Here is an 18,242-nt window from a genome sequence, read left to right as displayed (position 1 = left end):
ATCTGGTACACATCCTTTCACTTCATGAATCTTGAACAGAGTTTTAGTGATGATCAAATTATTCTCTGTGTGAAATTGTACCAGGCGGCTCACCTAGCCCATATTCTCCTATTTCATCTTTCTATCCCTGCTACCAAATTCCAGTCTTTCATCGCATTTAAAACTGTTTGTCTCCTTTAACCAATCTGATTATATTTCTTTATTTTATCATTCATCCCCTTCAAACTGTTCATAATCCATGTTGTTGGTAGACGTGTAAACTTGTACCACTATGACTCGGATGGGTCGTTAGGCTTTCATGTCTATCATTGCTATGATAATGTCCAGTGGCAGTTGTAAGAGACTAGATCGACAAATATTCACAGGAAGCTGTTTGAAATACGTGTACTGCACATTGCATATTCTAAGTCACCCATTATGAGCTATGTTGATGACTCGAACCTGTCTCCATGGTGCTTTTCCAGTGGCGCTCCCCGACCCATATCTCAGTGGCTGCCTGTCATGGCTACGCTAGCTCCTGCTCGCATTCCAGGCTGGTCATGCCAATGTGTGTGCTCCTTCAAGCACTGACATTTCATAATGATAGACATAAAGCCAACATCAAACTGTTCATAATCCATGTGTGTTGGTAGACGTGTAAACTTGTACCACTATGATGGATGGGTGTTGGCTTTATGTCTATCATTGCTATGATAATGTCAGTGGCAGTTTAGAGATGGATTGACAAATATTCACAGAGTGTTTGAAATACGTGTACTGCAATTGCATATTCTAAGTCACCATTATGAGCTATGTTGATGACTGAACCTGTCTCCATGGTGCTTTTCAGTGGGTCCCGACCCATATCTCAGTGGCTGCCTGTCATTGGCTACCGCTAGCATCTGCTGCTTCCAGGTGGGAATGCCAATTGTGTGTGCCATCACGCCACTGCGGCAGTGGCGTTTGACCTTTATAGGTGGACTACGCTTTTCTAAAATACTCCTAGTAAACTGAAGTCAGTCATACCTCTTCTCTACTAGTGTTGTTACATGCTCATTCCATTTCATATCACTTTGCAACGTTATGCCTAGATATTTAATTGACATACTGTGTCAAGCAGCCCACTACTAATGCTGTATTCGAACATTAAGGGATTGTTTTTCCTACTCAGCTGCATGAACTTACATTTTTCTACATTTAGAGCTAGCTGCCATTCATCACACCAACCAGAAATTTTTGTCGAACTCGCCGTGTATCCTTCTACAGTTACTTCGTGATGATACCTTCCAGTAAACCTGTGCCTCATCAGCAAACAGTTGCAGATTGCTGCTCACTCAGTCCATCAGATCATTTACATTCATAGAGAACAAAAAGTAGGTGGACTGGTAAGGTAAGGAATGATGAGGTTTCCTGCAGAATCATTGAGGAAATGTATATATGGAAAACACTGACAAGAAGAAGGGAAGGGGTGGCAGGACATCAGTTAAGATGCCATGGAATAACTTCCATAGTGCTGGAGGAAGCTGTAGGGCATAAAAAACTATGGAGAAAAACATAGGTTGGAATGCATCCAGCATATAATTGAGGATGTAGGTTGTAAGTGCTACTCCAAGCTGAAGAGGTTGTCATAAGAGAGGAATTTGCGGTGGGCCGCATCAAACCAGTCAGAAGACTAATGACTCAAAATGATTGGGGGGGGGTCGGCGGATGGGAGAACAAGGCATGCCTGAAGAAACGCCTGCCATTGAGGATAGCATATTGGTTTCTGGTACTTCAGAAGTCTTCAAACTGCCCACATATTGGCAACCTATTCCATATGCTTGTACCTTTGTTAACAGTTTGTAATGGGGCAGCACGTCAAACTGCTTTTGGAACTATAGGAATGTGATATCTGCCTGTTGCCCTTCATTCATGGCTCGTAGGTTATTATGTGAGAGAAAAGGACAAGCTGAATTTCGCATGAGTGGTGCTTTCTAAAACCGTTGTAATTTGAGGATAGAAGCTTTTCCATCACAAAGAAATTTATCAAACTGTGGAAAGTCCAGGATGGAATATCATCAATATTATGAAAAGGATAGATTGGTGCTCACCATAGAGGAGACATTGAGTCACAGGGCACAACAGAAAGATTGCTATACATTTAAGCTTTCAGCTAAAAGGTCATCTTCCAAAATGGAAAACACACACACATTGCGTCATGCTGAAGGAAGTCTCCTTGGTGACAAGTACACAGTTATTATCACCTTGAGCATCTAAATCATGAGGAGCTAGTCGTCAAGCTCTGAGAATATCTACTCTTGCTTTGTGTGTGACAGCTGCAGAGTGCACCTTAACTGTGTGGAGTGAACCTGGTCAATCAAGCAAAATAGCATTGTAGTCAGTGAGACTACCTGAATGACTGACTGTTTTGCATAGCTCCCCCCCACTGTCAGAACAGCCGTTGCTGCCAATGTCGAGGGGGTGAAGCAAGACCAATGAATTGGACACCATCTGCTGCATGTTTGTTAAACTGTAGTCAGCTGCCTGAAATCTAGAAATAGCTCCATCATTAGGATTCAGTTTCTGGAGGGAACACTGGAGTCTAACTGTGTCGCTAGACGGAAGAGTAAGCTGCCACCACATATCCCTGCAAAGGGAGAGCTAATGCCAGGAAACAGTCTACATTTGCATATACATCTACGTCTACATACATACTCCGCAATCCACTGTATGGTGTGTGATATGGGGTATCCTGTACCAATACTAGTCATTTCCTTTCGTGTTTGGCTCACGAGTAGAACAAGGAAAAAACAACAGTCGGTATACCTCTGTACAAAACCTAACCTCTCCTATCTTATCCTCATGGCCCCTTATTCAAAATGTGCATTGTGGGGGGGGGGGGGGGGGGGGGGGCAGCAGAATTGTTCTGAAGTCAGGTTCAAATGCTGGTTCCCTAAATTTTCTCACTAGTGCCCCTCAAAAAGAAAGTTGCCCTTCCCTCCAGTGATTCCTGTTAGAGTTCCCATAGCACCTCCATAATACTTGCACGTTGTTCGAATCTGCCGGTAACGTCTTTAGCAGCTCGTTTCTGATTGCTTCGAAGTCTTCTTTCAATCTGACCTGGTGTGGATCCCAAACACTCAAGCAGTACTCCACAACGGGTCCTACTAGTGTCCTGTTTGGAGATCACTCAGTTCTCATAGGGTGTGCGTCCCCCCATTGTGAGACCAACATGCAAAATGGGCATCTGGGATGTATCATATGAGAATAGAACAACACGAGATTCGGGCCGCCTGCTTATATATACCCTCTACAGGAACAGCCGTGCGCAAACACAGGACTTGACTGAGGGAAATGATTAGACAATTGGAGTTGCATATCATAGGTATGGAAAAACGTAACAAGAGTAGCTGTCAGTATCTGTCACTTATACATGTAGCCATTGTCTTATACATTTTTCTATCCATCACTAAGTGCATAAATTGACAATCCGTTGCACTGTTCCACATACTGTCTCAGCAGATCTGACGGCTGAATCAGCTGATGTTTGCTTATCATACAAAAACAGCTGTTTTACTACAAGCTGGTATAATTGGTTGTGGCTTCATCAGAGATGCATAATGTACAATACCTAAGTTCTTGGTTGTGGGCAATGAATAAACTGACAAGACAAATAAAACAGAGGAAACCACATGGACCATGAAGTCTTGAAAACATACGTGCTAGAATGTTGACTAGAATGATGTAATTGTATGTTGTCTTATATTACATTCCACCATATATAATTTTGCTTACATAACGAAAAGATTATGTCAGTTCATGTTGCAAATGTTCTATGAACACAGCCTTGTTAAAACGTTTTCATATTGTAACGTTCATAAAAAACTACAGCTATTAATAATTACATACTTGTAGCCAAGGGATCTTCTTTTAACCTGATGTATTGGTACATGTATCTGCAAGACACAATAGTTCACTCTAATTTTGACATATACTATTTCTTTTACTTCTCTGTTTATACTTTCATGAACATTTTAAATAGTGCGCCAAGATGAGAGTATTTCGGTCAAATTGAAATTAATTAGACTTAATGGTACAAATGAGAGATTGACTTGATCTCGAAATCAATATGCACAAGTAGGACAACAACAGTGCAACATCATTAATATGTTGAACCACCTTTTGCTGCAATACATCCTATGACGAGGTCCGGGATCGAGTTGATTAGACGTCTGATGTTGTCGTGGGGCAGAATGGTCCACAAATCTTGAACAGTCCCTTCCAAAATCATGTATAGAGTGATAAAGCAGCATCTGGCGTTCCAGCTGGTCACACATGTGCTCTATAGGGAACAAGTCTGGTAAGCAGCCAGCTATGGAAGAGACAAAATGTGATGTAGGAAGTCTTGAACAACTTGAACTGTATGTGGACGAGCTTTATCTTGCTGGAAAATTGCCCGTGGTAGACCATGTAGGATAGGTGGTACATGGCATTGGAGAATGTCATCAACATAATGGTGGCCTGTTAAGGTTCCAAGTACCACAATTAGAGGGGACCGGCTATCTTAGGCTATGGTCCCCCCAAACCCTTATTCTGGCTGTGCAGGCACTATGGCGTGTGACAGCGTGGGCTGAACAGTACCTTTCACCAGACTGTCTCTGCATCTGTATGCAGTTATCATCTGTTCCCAAAAGAAGACTTGGGATCCATCACTAATCACCACGTTTTTCCAGTCAGTGGCTGTCAGCGTCATTCCGGTGTCGTCTCCTGGTCGCTCCAGACCTGGTACTTCACATGTGGGTACCATCTCGTGTCCACTGCTCCCGACATTGTCTGACAGAACACTCCGAACAATCAAACTTGTGAGCCACACAGTTTGTTGACCAGTCAGCAGTTTTCATGACGATGATTAAAACCCTCCTAAAAATTGGCATAACTGTGAGATGCCATCTAACATGTCTACCTGGCATTCTGTGCTTGTTGACGTCCTGCTCAAGTCAGGATGTGATCATCACATGTATGACTCGTCCACTATCCGCTATTTAAATAGGGACCTCTGGTCGATTGTAATATCACTGCAGGGTCTGTGGGCACGTGCATTAGCACCATACTTGGATCATTTACATATCGGATCTCAGTGTACTTGCTTGCAAAGTTTTGTGTTTGTACCTTTGTGTGTGCTTCTTTGAATGTTGCTAAGTGTGTGAAGGTGACTTGAAGATGATCACTTACCAAAAGTGATTGTTAATAAATAAATACAACAAACAACATTGTTTTGGTGGTTCTGTGATGGTGTTCTTTAAGTACATTGAGGCTGTGCAGGTAGCACAATTCACAGAGAATGTTTTGAAGTGGTAGTATTCTGACATCCTTAAATATGCACTAAATGTATGAAAAAATTCTCTTTTAAAAACTGTAAATGTGTTCAGATTGCGTAATCAATTTATCGATTACACTCTATCTTTTGTCACTATTCCTGCAGATTTTCAGCCAGATGAATTTGTGCCGTATTTGGAACGCAAACCGAACCAAGCGTACCAGTGGATTGGTGCCGGGAGGGACTCGGACTCCCACCTGCTGCCACTCTGCCAGCACTGGCTGCTGCGCCGGGACGAGATGCGAGCCGTTGGGCCGCGGCCACCACCGCCCCCGGCGCAGCACGGGGGACCTGGCGGGAGGCGGCACTCCCACCACGGCCGAGAGAGGGAGAGGGAGAGGGAGAAGGGCAGTGCGGGGGCAGATCACGTGAGGGTGGCGGATGCCTCGGAGGGAGACGGCGGCGAGGTGCCGGGCAGAGCACGGATGACGACGACCGCGCACAGTCTCCACCACCGCCCAGATGCCCCACGACTTGGGTGGTGCGGCCCAGCACTGCTGCTGAGAAGGAGATCTACCCGGGAGCAGGTCGGTCAGAGGCACAATTACCCGAATAATACTGAGTGAAAACTGCAAATTGCTTGGGCTTTCTATTGTGTTCTGTTGTAATCAGATTAGTTGGTGTTTGAAAGTGAGAGGATTGGACTGTTCCTCCCAAGGGAAGCTTGCTCTGTTGCCTCCCACTCTGATCTTTCATTTTCCTCGACACAACTGATTGGATGGAATGCTTTTGTGTGGAAAACTGAGTTGTTTAATCCATTTTATACACAATATTTTGACAACCGACCTTGTCATCATCTTCTTCAGGGGCTGCTTGCTGTGTTGTTATATGTTCTCATTGCCTTGTCTCCAACCCACATATACATTTACCTATATACTCCACAAGCCATTGCAGAATGCATGATGTATGGTACAGTGTTCCAAAATTATCATTGTTCTTTCCTGTTTAATTTGCAGATTGTATTTTGTATGTGGCGTAATTTCTCTTATCCTTGTGATCCCTACGAGAAATATACGATTGCACCACAATGGTTGCACGGTCTTCTCAAAATACAGGTCCTACGAGGGTTATTTGGAAAGTAAAGTCCAATAGATTGTGAAATTGAAACCAAAGTGAAAATTAAAAATGTTTTATTTGCAACGTTTAACTACAACCTTCCAGCTACTTCTTTACACAATTGCCACTCTGATTTAGACATTTGTGGTATGTTATACAAGTTTCCAATACCCTCATCATAGAACGCCTGCACGATCTACGATTACTTAACACTGGTCAACGGCTCATTGTCTGTGCCAGAATTTTATCTTCATCACCAGCCGTAGATGAAAATCATAGGGAGCCAAGCCCAGGCTGTATGGTGGGTGATCAAATACTTCCCCTCAAAAACTCTAAAGGAGTGTCTTCATGGTCCATGTATTGTATGGCCACTAACTGTTGTGAAGAGGGAAGTGTGACAGCTACGTAATGTGGGGGTGCATGAAACCAGATGAAATCTCTCAGCAAGCATTCATAGTTGGAGGGAGACTATATTTTCTAGGCATCTTTATGCACTCATAGAGTGCTCAGAACTGAAAAGAGTGATGTGACATGATTGGCAGGGCACACTAGAGACACTCCCCAACACATCAGTGAAAAGCTTAATTAGATTTTCAGTGGGATTTCCATTTTGCAACCGATCTGATCTTACTTACCAAATAATCCTCGTATAAATTTTCCCAAGAGTGTTTCGTGAAAACTATGTTGTGTTTCTTCAAAGTATTCCTATTTAAGCTCCACCCCCCCCCCCCCCCCCAATTTCTCTTACACCATTGTATGGGATACATTGTCCTTTTATGATCCCAGCAGCACATCTCTGAATTCGTTTGAAGTCTGTTGTGCATAATTGATAAAAACTCAAAGGCTGCAGCAGTGCTCAGAATTGTTTGCAGTATGTGATTTCCTTTACATAAGTATTGTCCTCTCCCAGAACGTTAAATATTTTACAGACGACACAGTTAGCCAAGTTCATTAACGTGCCACTTTTGCAATATGAGGAAAAGAGCCTCACCTGGATTGATGATGATGATGTATGGTTTGTGGGGTGCTCAACTGTGCAGTTATCGGTGCCGGTACAAATTCCCAATCTTTGCTCAGCCCAATCTCACCACTTTAATGAATGAGGACGAAATGATGAGGACAACACAAACACCCAGTTGTATCGAGGCAGGTGAAAATCCCTGACCCCGCCAGGAATCAAACCTGGGACCCCCGTGCTCGAGAGGCGAGAACGTGACCGCGAGACCGTGTCACCTGGATTGAATCCAGTTAATAGGAATGTAGATGATCTGGATGGACTGGACAGGGTTTCTAGGCAATTTTCTGCATCTCACTATGTGAGTACCAGGCTGGTACTGATGTCCAACCTCAGATACACACTATGCAAAACATTTAGAAAATGTTCTCACACTTGCACATAGGTGCAGCCAGAGGAGGTACACTGATTCTGTCCTGGGGAATGAATAGCAGACTGATGCCCTCAGATGTTTAATCAGCATTAGCAGCAGTTGAATATTGTTGCAGTCGCACCAGTATTAATAACTGAATTAAACTCCCGGTACCCCGCTGCACATGTCTTATGTGGGACAGACTATTACAATAGTCAAGGCAGATTAAGGTATATCAGCAATACACTTGTCTAGAACAGCAAAGCAAATCAGCTGTCCCTAAACTCTGGTCTGAGTAAGATGAGACTGTAGTCTGTATAAAATTACTTTACAGTTGACATCTGTCATGTATTATGACAGTGTTGACACAGCAGCTGCTGTCTGCTCAAAGGCGACATGCGAATGTGACAATTCACTTCACAAGTGCTGAAGTGCTGTTCATGTAACACAGAGTGATGTTGGGAGCAGCTGCCAGCAGGTATGGTGGGAACCTGAGAAACTCCGCTCACAGCTGATTTTAAGTGACCAATGACTGAGCTGCAGCAAATGACACATTTACACTGCTGCAGAACTATTAATCACGCTTGCTTTCTGCACAGCAATTATTGAAAGCAGATTTCTTTGAGTAAATGAAATGCAGAAAAATTACAGTTTCAGCACTAAAGGTGAAACTGTAACTTCCCCCTTTCATCAGTTACCTTATACTGGCTATGCGAGCTGATGCAATACCAACCAATGAGTAGTCCTGGTTGATACTCTGTCACATTATGGGTGACACAGACAGACTCCAAATGAAAAAAGAACGATAGGAAGAAAAAGTAAGAGCAAATAAAAAAATCAATCTGATGACGAAAATGATGCCACAAAAGATTAAAAATAAAAATAATAAATTTAAACTAATTAATTGAAAGTAATAATAATAATAATAATAATAATAATAATAATAATCTGAGTCAGTTGTATAAAAATTTATAAATAAAAAAAAAATTACCCAACTAGACTCGAACCCACGACGTACTGCATGTCGGTACTGAAACTTAACTATTGTGCTACAGCACGTTAATTCTTGTATAGAACCAGTTGCAAGAATGATTTGCTGCTTTCAAAAACTTTGACTTTACGGAATGTATGAAGTTTATTTGTTGTAGGGCAGTGTCTGTGATGATGATAATTGAATCTGTGGTCGAATCGTGTCTTTTGCAAGAGGATCCAGTAGTGTTTGGCTAATTCTGTGTATAAAATGTGCATATTTAGTTACCATCATTTTATGTGTGTCCCTTGTGGGATGGTTATCATGTCTTATGAAATGCAAGTGAAAGGGGCCAGACCCAGGACTCAGTGCCCAAATACATCACAAAAAAAAGCCATAAAGTGAATTGGAAGTGAACTGACCATTTGTTATGACTGGCAACAGTGAATAGTTCGGGCATGATGTTGAGCTCTCTGACTGGAGGAAGACAGCTCCAAGTGTATGAAGTGTCAACTATCAAGTAATTTTAATCAGACTATAGTATGAGTGTGCAAATGTGAAGCTCTTGGGACATCGTAATTATGGAATCTATTGAAATAAATATGTTGGAAAGCCCAATATACTGTGAAGGGCATATCACTTTAAATAAGAGTCTGGCTCCCAATTTCTTACTATCTCGCAGGCCAACTTATCTACCGCAGGTGAAAATGCTGGGAGTAAGTCTGTTTAGTGAAATAAAGTGTGAAATCTGAAAAACAAATGAGCATCAAAGGTTGTGGTGGGTGCCAGTACTGAAACTTGGCTGTAAATAGCAGTGTGAGACCAACAATAGTCCACAGTGTGGTTGCAGTTGAGGTAGGGAGCACATCACTTGAAGAAGACATGTTGGGCAAAATATTGTGCACAAAATGAAAACAACTACACAGCTATTAGCAAAAAGCATGTAGATAGATTCCAGTTGTGTTGCCACTTCAGTTACCCAAAGCACCGTGCCTGCCAGTTTTCAATTTGCAGACTTTCCTGGCCATAAAAATTTTGTTTATTTCAAGGAAGAGAAAACTATAACTTCTATCCATATTTTTTGTATGCTTAAAGACATTATAGATATCTTTACCATAAATGAATTTCAGATTTATTACATAATTTTTGTAGTACACGGAGGCAGTAAAGTGGAGTGCTGTGATTAATGCCTTGAGACAGTGCTTGTCACAGTGACCTTAAACATTGAATGCCAACTAATTTAAATTAGTATAAAAGTGGGTAGCAATTTGCACTGATTTTTATATCACAGTTTGCTACTAAAATGACCTTGAGATTTACAGCATAGAAATGTGTAATTCTTATTATTCCCAGTGAAAAGAATTTTAAATTAAAAAGTAAATAAATAAATAAAAATAAAATGAAAAGTAGGTAGGACTATATTGCAGATTGAAAACCAAGTTAGTTGAAGTATTGAAATTCGAACGTCTGTAGGATGATTTTTAATTACATTGTTTTCCAACAATGTTCATTCGATCGATCCGATGGTCTGTCTTTACTTGTGTCTCAGGAACGCCGCCGATATGAAAATCCTCACAAGGCTTTCACTTTTCGGATGCACGGTTACGAATCTGTTGTGGGCCCCGTCAAGGGAGTTTACAATCAGAGTGCTGGGCCCAACAAGCCACGGGGGCATTCTCTGCTAGTTGGTGAGAGGCCAAATTTTGTCACCATCCTAGCACTTGGTAAGTAATGGCGACTGTTACATGTTACGAGGGTGGAGATTTTGTTCCATTGTCTTTACCGATTCAGTCTTTCATGTGTGTCTTTCTAAGTGCTAGTTGATCATAAATTTCTGTGAGAAAATAGTTCCTCCTCTCTTTGTTATGATTTCATCACTATAAGTGATTCTTTGAGCAAATTGTAAATTGAGAGTTGATATATCAAGAAATCATAACATTTTTATAAATTTCTTAAATGATAATGTTTTTGCCATTGATTGTATAAATTTATTGTAAATGCAGTCAATGGCAAATATGTTGCTGCTTAAAAAATTCAGTGAGACTGCAAAGTCAAATAAAACACAATTTATAAAAATTGTTATCATTATGAGATGGTACAATTGTATAATTTAACTGATTGCTCTCACATCTGTTTCACTCATTCTGTAACACTCCCGCCCCCTTTTTAAAGATACCTTCAATAGTTGAACATTGAAGGTAAGGTGTTTACAGTGATTACACATCATGTGCTAATTGTTTATACCTTTGTTTAAGAACAGTCATTAACTTTTCATTGATCAGAAATTACATTGAAATAATAGAGTATCTACAAGTAGATTCAACTCAACTATTATTGTACTTTCTCAAAATTCCACTCTGAGCAGTTTTCTAAATTTCAATTGCAAAACAAATAATGACATTGACATTGTGAATTACCTGTGAGATTTGTATTTATTGAAATAGTTTTGCCGTTGACAGTCGTCGTAACTTAATGCTGATTTTCTTTGTGTTGCTTGTTAACGACAGACTGGTAATAGAATTTAGAATAGATGACTTCACACTTAAATCGAACATGATTTTCCTAAATGTAACACTTCCTGTATGTGAATGAAAATAATCAATTTTTGAAAATATAATGTAATTGGATAGATAAAAAAACTACTCACTAAGTGGTGGCAGGAGAACGGACGTATAAAAGTATTTTAATTTGGAAGCTTTCAGAGCCAGTGGCTCCTTCTTGTGGCAGGAGGTTTGAAGGTGATGGAAGAGGGGTGAAAGAAAAGGGCTGCTGAGATTTAGGAAATGGGGAGAGTTCAGAAAAGTTGGCCAGAACACCGGGATCTGAATGACTTTTCCTAACTATCCCCATTCCCTTAACCTCACCAGTCCTTTTCTGTCACCCCTCTTCCTTCCCTTTCAACCCTTCTGCCAGAAGAAGGAGCCATTGGCTCCGAAAGCTTGCAAATTTAAATACCTTCATATGTGTATTCTTCTGCTGCCACTTCCTATATTTTGAACTGTAGTTTACATTACTTGCAGCAAGTGAGTTCTCTGAAGGAATTAGCTTTTAAAACTTACCTTCCTGTATGCTTAGTGCTACCTTGAGGGTGACTAATTTGTGTAACTAAATAGTTTAATAGTTGTTATGAGTTTCAGAGCGATACAATATAAAGGAAGAAACCTAAACTTTATTCACCTGTATCTCATATCACGAGTGAAGTACAAATTTCAGCTCGTATTTCTGTTTCAACATTTTATACATATTTTCTTAATATTTTCTAAGTATTCATTTAATGCAGCAAAAAGTAATATCATTTTAGATAGATGTAGATCTTAATCATAATTTAGATACAATTGCATATTTTTATATCCTTGCCTGTTTTGCAGGTTTTTATAATTTATATTCTGGCATAAGATTGTTTCCAATGAAGTAAGTGACAGTTGAAGCCTACTCTTCACTCGCACCACCCACCATTTACTCGTGTGTCGCCATCTTACAGTGCGTGACGCGACGGCCCGCCTGCCCAACGGCGAGGGCACGCGCTCTGACATCTGCGAGCTGCTGCGCGACTCTCAGTACTTGGCTCCGATTGCCCAGGAGAACTACCTGCATTCTGTGGTGAGCGGGGCGCTCGACCGCCTGCACTACGAGCCGGACCCCTGTGTCAAGTACGACACCAAGCGGAAGATCTGGATATACTTACACCGCGGCCGCTCTGAGCAGGAATTTGGTATGTTTTCTTATACTTTTGTGCCAGAGCTCCACTTGGTGTTGGAATAAACAGGTTTTGCATTTTATGTTTCATGAATATACCCTCTCCTGTTCAGTGAGTTGTTAGCTTCTCTTCCAAGTTATTCGCTTTGTGCCAGAAATTCCCATACAATATTTAAAAGATTTATCACATAGACTGAGCAGTATAATAAGATTATTTGCTCACAGTGCTTTTGTTTACAGGAAAGTATCGTTGTTGGAAATGCAGAAAAACTTGAACAACATTTCTGCTTTGGATAATGAATGACATCTCTCTTTAAACGTGGGTGATTGGAAGATAATTCCTGAAAGAACTTGATAGTATATTATTACAGGATTTGCGTTGAATATTCTTAGCACATCAAATCATGTAACTATTAGGGGGAATGCTATGAATTGACATGAAATGGGAAAGTATTAACAAAGGTGAATATAAGACTAAAATTTGTTGGACAAGGAATTTGTGTACAGGATGCTAGTGGGATCAGTTCTGGAGTATTGTTCCTGTGTTTTGAGTCCTTATCAAGTAGGCTACTCAACAGACATGGAACAAATTCAGATACACACTGCAAGGATCATAATAGGAGTTTAAATAATTGAAACGAAATGTTCAGATTGTACATGTGTTCTGTGCAGGATGTGGCAACTCTACTCTGCACCTCCACATAGTTGTGCCACAGTGTCAGTCCTAAAGTAATTTTGAACAGTGTGTAGATAATATTTGACTGTGAAGGGGCTAACTAAAGATTGTAAGTCAAAGTGATCCACAGAAATGGCCAAGAAAAACTGATGTAATGTTTGATGCTCGTTTTGTGCCACATCAACATCACTATTGTGCTATTTTAAGTTGTTATGGTATACCGATGCCTCTACTTTAGTCTTCTTCTTGTTTATCCCGGCTTCTTGAGATCTCTTATGAAGAGACACGATACAACACATTCAGTAGTGGCGTGGGACAATCAGTGAAGTTACACAACAGTTAGTAATTTAACTTTTGAAACCGCCGGTTTATTGGCATTTCTGGAAATAAAGTCACTCTCATACTCTCAAGCGGTCAGGAAATTTCGTGTAACAGTTTGTATGTGTAATGGGACTTATTACGTCACAAATCGTTCTAATGAATTAATTAATTGCATTTCACTGTTGCTAAGCAACATAATCAACAAGGTGATATGTGTCTCAATTAAAGCAAAACCTTGATATTTTGAATACACTTTTGGTCCATTTTTGTCAAAATCAGCACTTGTCTTAAAATTAATTTCCAACTTTGTGCATTAAATCCAAGCGCGTTTGCAACTATTGTACATGATTCCCCACTGGACAGCTCAATCACGCACTAGCGTATAACGTTATTCAAATTGAGTGCGCAGATTTCAGTTTTCCCTAATTGGCCAAATGACTCTTTTGTAATAAAGTGATGTGGCTATCTCGCATAAAGTCTACATGAAACTGGATTTGTCTCCATTCGAGTGAAAATCACTAAAAATAAAATTCACCGCACAGATCAGCAAATTGTACACGCGCACTTTTTGCAGTGTAAGTGATAACTTGTCTCAGAGTAAAAGCCGCACATAATGTCACACTTCTTCATGCACACACAATTCAAAACACCTTCATATTAAAAAGATAAATTATGGCCTGCAATTAGTTATTAACATTTCCCATTCTGAGTAAACTTCAAGAACTTTCATTTCATAATCAATAAAATTTTATCACCTGAAAGAAACTATTAGTTTGCCAAAACGAATTCAGATTACAGTCAACTCGTGTCTAGACGATGACGTCACGAATCGATACTTGCTTGGAATGAATGAAATACCTGTACTGAAAAAAACTGTCCGTTGAGTAATTTAGTGACTTTTATAACAAATTTGGTACTCCTCGCATCGTTACACTGGGAAAAGTGTAGAACAAGCTTTAAAACTGCATGTTGGATCTAGATTCTCCCATTAATTGAAAGGAAGGGGCTGTTTACTTTATATTATTTTTTACTCTTGTTTCCTATCTGTATCTACATTTACATGACCGTTCTACATTTCACACTTAAGTGTCTAGCAGAGACATGGAAGCACATGCATACTATATCTCAAACATTCCATTCTAGAATAGCATGTGGGGAAAAATGAATACCTAAATCTTCCCATTCAGTCTCTGATTTCTCTTATTTTATTATGTTGATCAGTTCTCTCTGAGCAGGTAGGAGTCAACAAAATATTGTCACATATTTTTTGAAACAGTCTCACCACAATTAGAAACATCTTTGTCTTAATGATTACCACACAACTCACGTATCATATCATGACACTCTTCTTCTTTTTTTGTGATACTACAAAACGAATTCCTTCTCACTAAAAGTTTTCTGTGTTCTTCGTCAATCCTATATGGTAAGGATTCCGTGCCATGCGGCAGTACTTCAGAAAAGGACGGACAAGTGTAGTATAGGCAGTGTCTTTAGTATGAGGGTATGCTGGAAGGTAATGCCTCCAAATTGTTTCTGTGAAAACTTTGTATAGCTTTTTAATTCAAACAAATGTTGTTAACATTCTGCACCTTTAATCTTTGTAGCTACATATTTATTTCTCAACGTAGTCACCCTAGCGACAAATGTGTTTCTTCCAACAAGAGACCAGTTTGTTGATACCATCACTGTAGAAGCTTGGCCTTTTAGAGAGAGCCACAACCTCACATCTGCCTGCATTGCTTCATCACTATCAAAGTGAAATCCTTGAGAATGGTCTTTACCTTTTGAGAGCAGAAGATAATCGGATGTGGCCAAGTCAGGACTGTATGGAGGAAGATCGATAATAGTGAATGTATCATACCAGATTGTAGCAGATGTTGCAACGCTCGTGTATTGTCTGGGATTATCATGCTGATGGAGAGGGTGCTCCATATGTGGACAAACTCTTCAAATTAGAAACTCGATTATAGCAGGATGTTTCTCAGACATTGACATAGTTACATTATTCACCATAGTGTTGCAAGCTACACTTTTGAGACCACTAATAGCAGAGGCCAGCAAATACAAAGACATGAAGAATAAAGATGTAGAATATATAATCTTCATTTTATTTAAAAATCTTTAAGAGTGTTCATGTAAAAAAATCGAAGGCCTTAGCTTCCAGCATGACCTTGTAGATTTGTTGCATCTTCTAAATCTTCTGTAAATAAAACATAGCCTTTCCCACAACGTTTTCTATGTGGTGGTTCCAATTTGTAGTTGTAATCTGTAGGTATTTTGTTGTATCAACTAGTGTGGAGGACCTCATACTTTTTTTTTACTGTTTAGGGTAATTGCCACTTTCTGCACCACGCAGATATATTTTCTAAATCATAATCATTTTGGCCTTCTGATAATTTTACTAGTTAGTGTGAAAAATGGCATCACCTGAAAACATTTGCGTGCTCCTCATCAACATCTAGATTAAGAATAGCAGAGGGCCTATAACACTTCCTTGTCAAACTTAGGCATCACTTTAGTTTTGCTAAATGACTCCCTGTCAGTTACTGCAAACTGTGACCTTTCTGTTTGGAAATCATGGCTCTAGCCACACAACTGAGTCTTTACTCCCTAGGCACGTAATTTAATTAGAATCCACTTGCCGGCCGGGGTGGCCAAGCGGTTAAGGGCGCTACAGTCTGGAACCGCGTGACTGCTACGGTCGCAGGTTCGAATCCTGCCTCGGGCATGGATGTGTGTGATGTCCTTAGGTTAGTAAGGTTTAAGTAGTTCTAAGTTCTAGGGGACTGATGACCTTAGAAGTTAAGTCCCATAGTGCTCAGAGCCATTTTTTTTTTTTTTTTTTTTTTTTTAGAATCCACTTATGAGGAACTGTTCAGAAGCCTTCTAGAAATATAAAAATATGGAAGCAACTTGAGATTTTCTTCTGACTGCACTCTGTACTTCATGTGAATGAAGAGTCAGTTGTGTTTGACAAGAACAATATTTTCAGGATCCCAGATAGTTATATGTCAATAGATCATTTCCTTGTGTCTGCTACACACTCAGAGGTTTTCTTCATAGGGAATTGTCAATTGTAATTTGAGTTAATCTACCTGTAAGGAGAAGGTGGATCATTTGAGATAATATTTCTTTTGCAGAGAGACTCCACCAGCAACAACAAGGTGTGACAAAGGCTAAGAAGCCCCTCGGACCACGTAAGCCCGGTGGACGGCGCCCGAGGCAAGAATCTCAGCAAGCAGGTGTGCTGGCCAGCGTCACTTCTGGAGAGCAGGTGAGTCTCTGGCAGTTGTGAGCTCCTTACTACAAATGACCCGTGGATTACTTTTATTAAATTTGAGGATAAGATGAAAGCTTCCAGTCCAGGCAGTGAATGAGTGTCCCTAGAATATTTTACATTGCAGTGTAGTGTGTGTGTGTTGTGTCCTACGTCGACATACATACTCCACAAGCTACTGTGGTGGAGGGTACCTTGTGCCACTAACTTTCCTATCTTGCTTGCAAACGGAGTGAAAGAAAACAACCACATGTGTGTGTTGTCTGCATAAACACTCATTTCCCTTGTCTCGTCTTCGAGGTCCTTACACTACATGTGTGTTGGCGGCAGTAGAATTGTTCTGAAGTCATCTGTAAGTGTCAGTTGCCTAAATGTTCTCATTAGTGTTTCACAAAAGGAATGTCTCTCTCACTCCAGAGATTCCCATTTCAGTTCACAGAGCATTTCCATTATACGCTGATGTTGATCGAAGATGTCTTCCCTTAATCTGGCCCGGTGGGGTTTCCAAACACTCGAGCATTACTCAAGAATGGGCCGCACTTGTGTTTTATTAGTGGTCTACTTTACAGATTAGCTACTCTTTCCTAAAATTCTTGCAGTAAACCTAAACTGACCATTTGTCTTCTCTACTACCATCCTTTTGTGCTTGTTCCAGGTCCAATCACTTTGCAATGTTATGCCTGGATATTTAATCGCTGTGATTGTTTCAAGCAGCACACCGCTAACACTGTAACACTGTGTGTTTGTTTTTCCTATTCATTTGCATTAAGTTACGTTTCTCTACATTTGAGCTAGTGGACATTCATCACACCAACTAGAAATTTTGGGCAGGTCGTCTTGTACCCTCCTACAGTCATGCAACAATGGTACCCTTCTGTACAGCAAAACATAATTAACTAACAACATCAGCTTGCTGCTCACCCAGTCCATCAGAATCATTTACATATATATAGCGAACAAGAGTGGTCCTCTCACACTTCACAGGGGCCCTCCTGATGATACTCCGTTATCTGATTAACAATCACCGTCAGGGACAAAGTACTGGATTCTATTACCTAAGAAGCCTTTGAGCCACTAACATATGTGGAACCTGTTCCGTACACTCGGACCATTAACAGCCTGCTGTGGGGCACCGTATCTAGCACTTCTCAGAAATCTAGGAATACGGAATCTGCCTGTTGCTCTCCATCCACAGTTTGCAGGATATCGTGTGAGAAAAGGGCAAGCTGATTTTCGAATGAGCAATCCTTTCAAAATCAGTGATGATTTGTGTACAGAAGCTTTTCTGTCTCAAGAAAATTTACTATGTTGTAACGTGGAATATGCTCAAGAATTCTGCAGCAAAGTGATGTTAAGGATATTATCTGTAATTTTCTGCATCTGTTCTCTTACCATTCTTATATATGGGAGTCACCTGCACTTTCTTCCATTTGCTTGGAACTTTGTGCCGGGTAAGAGATTGGTGGTAAGTGTGAGTTAAGTAAATGTGTTATAACTTCAAGTTGAACAAATATATTTCAAGGACGATGCGTTACATGAAAGTC

General features: G+C 40.3%; 1 protein-coding gene across 1 annotated transcript in view; it reads left to right on the top strand.

Annotated features, from left to right (window-relative positions):
* Positions 1 to 5,387: 5,387 nt before the first annotated feature.
* The window catches only part of LOC124770433 (nuclear factor related to kappa-B-binding protein-like), a gene marked incomplete at both ends in the record, with an annotated part of 90,550 nt that continues 77,695 nt past the window's right edge, over positions 5,388 to 18,242 (top strand). The window contains 5 exons of the mRNA XM_047249216.1: positions 5,388 to 5,591; positions 5,732 to 5,873; positions 10,278 to 10,452; positions 12,210 to 12,440; positions 16,562 to 16,695. Of these exons, the coding sequence (XP_047105172.1) occupies positions 5,388 to 5,591; positions 5,732 to 5,873; positions 10,278 to 10,452; positions 12,210 to 12,440; positions 16,562 to 16,695 (886 nt within the window). The remainder of the gene's footprint in view (positions 5,592 to 5,731; positions 5,874 to 10,277; positions 10,453 to 12,209; positions 12,441 to 16,561; positions 16,696 to 18,242) is intronic.

The sequence above is a fragment of the Schistocerca piceifrons genome, unplaced genomic scaffold (assembly GCF_021461385.2).
Source record: "Schistocerca piceifrons isolate TAMUIC-IGC-003096 unplaced genomic scaffold, iqSchPice1.1 HiC_scaffold_832, whole genome shotgun sequence".
NCBI classification, from domain to species: domain Eukaryota; kingdom Metazoa; phylum Arthropoda; class Insecta; order Orthoptera; family Acrididae; genus Schistocerca; species Schistocerca piceifrons.
Note: the sequence above shows the minus strand (reverse complement) of the source record. Positions and strands in the feature narration are given on the sequence as shown.